At 36.6% G+C, this 5,135-nt stretch overlaps 1 protein-coding gene across 1 annotated transcript; it reads left to right on the forward strand.

Annotated features, from left to right (window-relative positions):
* The first annotated feature begins 1,348 nt into the window (after positions 1-1,348).
* On the forward strand, positions 1,349-4,584 carry LOC107670400 (cell wall protein DAN4-like). The gene is made up of 7 exons (XM_016462997.1): positions 1,349-1,738; positions 1,986-2,050; positions 2,436-2,617; positions 2,745-2,857; positions 2,945-3,009; positions 3,103-3,281; positions 4,000-4,584. Exons 1-7 carry the CDS (start codon positions 1,349-1,351, stop codon positions 4,089-4,091), a joined length of 1,086 nt encoding a protein of 361 aa, XP_016318483.1. The 3' UTR covers positions 4,092-4,584.
* Positions 4,585-5,135: the final 551 nt, after the last annotated feature.

Below are 5,135 nucleotides of genomic sequence, written 5' to 3' on the forward strand. Positions count from 1 at the left end.
TTTGCAACTCTAGTTGCATTACTTTGGATGTTGCGTTCACATTGAACCTTTCTCTGAGTGCTTGTTACTTACAATGTAAATTTGTCCCTTTGTCCCTGATTCATTGTCGTGTTTTACTTTAAAAATTGATTTGCTCACATGAAGACCAACATTGATTTTCCCATTTCATTTTACACCTACAATACAATCTGCAATTCAACCACCACCAACAGTTATGCCAAAAGCTGACCTTTCCACTACTACCAAACATACTACAACCACGACCAAGCCCACTGCAGTCAAAATAACCACACATCAAGCAACAACATTGACAACAAAAACACCAACAACGAAAGCCACAATCACCACGCCAACAACAAAAGCCAAAATCACCACGCCAACAACAAAAGCCACAATCACCACGCCAACAACAAAAGCCACAACCACCACGCCAACAACAAAAGCCACAACCACCACGCCAACAACAAAAGCCACAACCACCACGCCAACAACAAAAGCCACAACCACCACGCCAACAACAAAAGCCACAACCACCACGCCAACAACAAAAGCCACAACCACAACGCCAACAACAAAAGCTACAACCACAACAGCCAAAACCACCACCACAACAGCAGTTCCAACACACCCTCCACCAGTTGTAACCATAGAGTTGGTCATTTTAGTAATATTTATTCCAGACCTTCAAAACACGCAAAGTGTGGCATTTAAGAACCTAGCAGACAAAGTTCAAAGTGAGGTGAGTCTTAAACAACAGAAACTTTCTTTGGGATGTAGTAGTATGTGCAAGAAATTCTGTTTGTTTTGCATTGTTGCTTGTTTGGTTTTCATCTTTAAATCAAGTTGAATTTAGTATCCCACATGGTGATCTTTTGAAAACCATTTTTGGCAACTGATTCTTATGTAGAGGAAAGTATAACATGATCAGTGCATTTAATCCTTGTATGTGACATTTAATGACATCCCCAAAACTCATTCTTCCGTAGTGTGACAAAGTATACAAACTGAAGTATGGAGCTCTTTTCATCAGGACTATAGAAAATTTCCAAAAATCCCTGGAATATGCCAAAACATCCTGGAAAGTTTCCTAAATTTCTGGAATATTTCCGAAATTTACTGGACATTTTACACCTTTTTGCAACTCTAGTTGCATTACTTTGGATGTTGCGTTCACATTGAACCTTTCTCTGAGTGCTTGTTACTTACAATGTAAATTTGTCCCTTTGTCCCTGATTCATTGTCGTGTTTTACTTTAAAAATTGATTTGCTCACATGAAGACCAACATTGATTTTCCCATTTCATTTTACACCTACAATACAATCTGCAATTCAACCACCACCAACAGTTATGCCAAAAGCTGACCTTTCCACTACTACCAAACATACTACAACCACGACCAAGCCCACTGCAGTCAAAATAACCACACATCAAGCAACAACATTGACAACAAAAACACCAACAACGAAAGCCACAATCACCACGCCAACAACAAAAGCCAAAATCACCACGCCAACAACAAAAGCCACAACCACCACGCCAACAACAAAAGCCACAACCACAACGCCAACAACAAAAGCTACAACCACAACAGCCAAAACCACCACCACAACAGCAGTTCCAACACACCCTCCACCAGTTGTAACCATAGAGTTGGTCATTTTAGTAATATTTATTCCAGACCTTCAAAACACGCAAAGTGTGGCATTTAAGAACCTAGCAGACAAAGTTCAAAGTGAGGTGAGTCTTAAACAACAGAAACTTTCTTTGGGATGTAGTAGTATGTGCAAGAAATTCTGTTTGTTTTGCATTGTTGCTTGTTTGGTTTTCATCTTTAAATCAAGTTGAATTTAGTATCCCACATGGTGATCTTTTGAAAACCATTTTTGGCAACTGATTCTTATGTAGAGGAAAGTATAACATGATCAGTGCATTTAATCCTTGTATGTGACATTTAATGACATCCCCAAAACTCATTCTTCCGTAGTGTGACAAAGTATACAAACTGAAGTATGGAGCTCTTTTCATCAGGACTATTGTGATTGCTTTCAGGTGGGGTTCTAGTTCATTACTTAATTCAGTTCATCTAGTTTTATTAAGAGAATCTTTAACAACATCTCCTGCATATAGACTTGATACATTTGTAAGAATCCTGAATCTCTGTGACACAAAGGGTCCATCCATCTCAAGGAGTCCAGTGGAGGTTGTTTGACCAATTTTAATTCGTTTTGCGTGATTACCTCAACTTCAACAAATAAGTCCTCTATGATTCTGCTGTTAAAATGTTATTTGAGATCCCAACTTCCAACTAATCAACTTTACAATTTTTGGACCACTTGAGATGCACTAACCCCAGTTTTATGGAATATGTAAAAGACTAAATACACATGTCTTCCACACTGACAGATGTAATCTGTGAACGTGTGATTCCTTTCAGAGCTGTTGCCAGAACCCGAGCAGAAGAAAATGTACAGGCAGAGCTTGAATTAGTGTTTAGCCAAACATCCACTGAACCGATCCCCAGCAATACTGACATTGTGGAGACTCTGAAAGAAGCAGCTACAACTCCAAATTCAGGCTTCAACCTCACTCTTGATGCCACCACTATTAATGTCATTAGTAAGTTGAGATCACAATTGATTTATAGTTTTCTGATATACCCAATTTCTAAGATTTTACTTTGTTAACATGATTATAATGTTCTGCGCAATTTGTGATACTTTAAAAAATCAATTTCTTTTTGTAGAATCAGTGCAGATAATTCCGCTGACAATCCTCACCAATGGAACCTTTGTGGCTGCTCTTTCAAATAAAAGTTCTACTGAATTTCAGAACAGGGCTTCGATGATAAAAGCAGGGGTGAGTGTGACGTGTCTACTTATGAATTTTGGGTAAAATGCTTTTACAAAAGAAAGCCAATTTTGTCGAATAACTCTTGTTTTGCAGCTCGAACCTTTTTTCTTCGCTGATTACCCTAAATCATTCAGCACCATATCCATAACAGACTTCAGGTATGAATATGCTGGTGCATTCTTGAAAATAGCTACTGATTCAACATAACACTCAGTTTTCATTGATGAATCTTGATTCCAAACTCTCTCCAGTCATGCCAGTGTAAAATTACGGAGCGTGCCCACAATCCGAAACTCCATGGATCTTGTATTTGGTGCGGACGCCGTTCTACCTAATAGCACCCAGATAGTGAACACTATAGTTCGAGCAACTAGAAACAACACGTTACCCTTCCAGATCTTCACTTCTTCAATTGTGGTAAATGGTACAGGTGAGTGATGCACTTTGATCTTGCACTACACTCTCTAAAAATAAGGCTTCCAAAAGGGGGGTTTGCAGCAAAGCCTTAGAAGAACCATTTCAGTCAACAGTTCTTAAACGAACCACTTCTTTTCTTAGTGTGAAGAACATTGTAATAATCTGAAGAACCCACTATAAAGAACCTTTTGTGTGATGGAAACCTTTAACCTCCTGACTACCAGGAAAAAAGAGTTTTGTGAATTTAGTATTTTGTCATGTCATTACATTGTTTAGAGCATAAGAAAAAATTGAAAAATAATTGTCCTCTATAGAGGACATCGGGACTTTAAAAAGTCCTGTTTTTAAACATGAAAAGGCAAAAAGAGTGGGATTTTTGTTTTAATCAGAAATCAATTTTCATTTTTTTTATACCAAACTTTATATAAAGATGATTCTCAACTATGTTATGAAAGATATTTGTAAAAAAAACATTTTTCTTTATAACGGTGACATGTAACGTCTCAGAGAAATCACTAAAACGTAATGTCCTCTACAGAGGACAAAACTCCATAGCTGGTAGTCAGGAGTTATTGGAGTGTACAGCAAAAAATTGTTTACTCCGATTAGTGTTCATACTTGGATCAATACACTCATGTAAATGTAGATGTGTTTAGATAACGTTCCACATTGACAGTGGATGATAAATATTAAGTTATGTTTGTTCTGCTGTGTTTTCTTTTGTGATGCAGAACATTCGTCAGGTGAAGTCAGCAGCAGGATCAGTGTGTTGACCGCTTCAGTTCTGGTTGCTGTGTCGCTTCTGGTTCCACGGTTTAACTGACCGTAACCACTCATGCCAATATAACTGATTCAGACAGGTCTGAGTCTTCCTTGCCTTCCACGCCTGCTCACATGAAGGACTCGTACATGTAAACGAAACTCTGAATGCATCAGTTTTTAGAACTGAATGTGTCTGTTTTTAGTTCTGGTTCTGTATTCAGAACAGGCTAAAACATCTCTAGACATACAAGCACTTTTAGTAATTTATTCTAAAAGATAGACTCATATTGTCATTGGTTTCTTTTCTGATTAACGTAATCTGCAAATCAAGGGGCATTTCTTTAAAGTCATTAATGTATTGTTTGTTAATTCTGTATGTGTTGTAATTGGATCAGTAAAACAATTAAGTGGGTACAACTTTACAATCTGCAAAAGTATAGTATAAGCTACAACAACCACATTTTCAACTGAATGCTATTGTAATATTGTAATATATATATAAATATGTAATATATAACCATCTGTTATATCTAAGATAAACTCTGGTAAAACTATTGAAATGCATTACATTTGTTAATTTATTTGTTGATCTATAAGAATAGGGGTGTAACGGTTCAAATTACTCATGGTTCAGTTTGTATCACGGTTTTACAGTCATGGTTTCGGTACGGTTCGGTATGTGCTATTTTAGGGGGGAAAAGGACTATACTGTCAAATAAAGAAAATAAGAACAAATAATCCAACTACAAGCAACAGCACAAATAAATACAATAGAGCAAAGATAAACAAAATGAAGAGTGCTTTGAAGGTTTTTTAGGTAGGTCTAACATTAGTTTTTTAGGTACAGAAATTGAATAAAGTAATTAATGTAAAAAATTAAATTGCATATTTGACTACATAAATTGACAATTAATCCTTATTAAAGTTACTAAAGCTATTCAGTCAAAAGCAGTGAGTGATTTCCTTGTCTTTTGTTGTTTGATTAGGCTAACATTAAAAACACAGACAGCAGGAATATTGCAGCTGTCACTTTAAAGGTCCCATATTGTACACTTTTCTGGAGTTTTATTTTAGGTTTTGATGTCCTTAAGAATATATATTTGCG

The sequence above is a fragment of the Sinocyclocheilus anshuiensis genome, unplaced genomic scaffold, assembly GCF_001515605.1.
Source record: "Sinocyclocheilus anshuiensis isolate Anshui unplaced genomic scaffold, SAMN03320099.WGS_v1.1 scaffold1033, whole genome shotgun sequence".
Classification (NCBI taxonomy): domain Eukaryota; kingdom Metazoa; phylum Chordata; class Actinopteri; order Cypriniformes; family Cyprinidae; genus Sinocyclocheilus; species Sinocyclocheilus anshuiensis.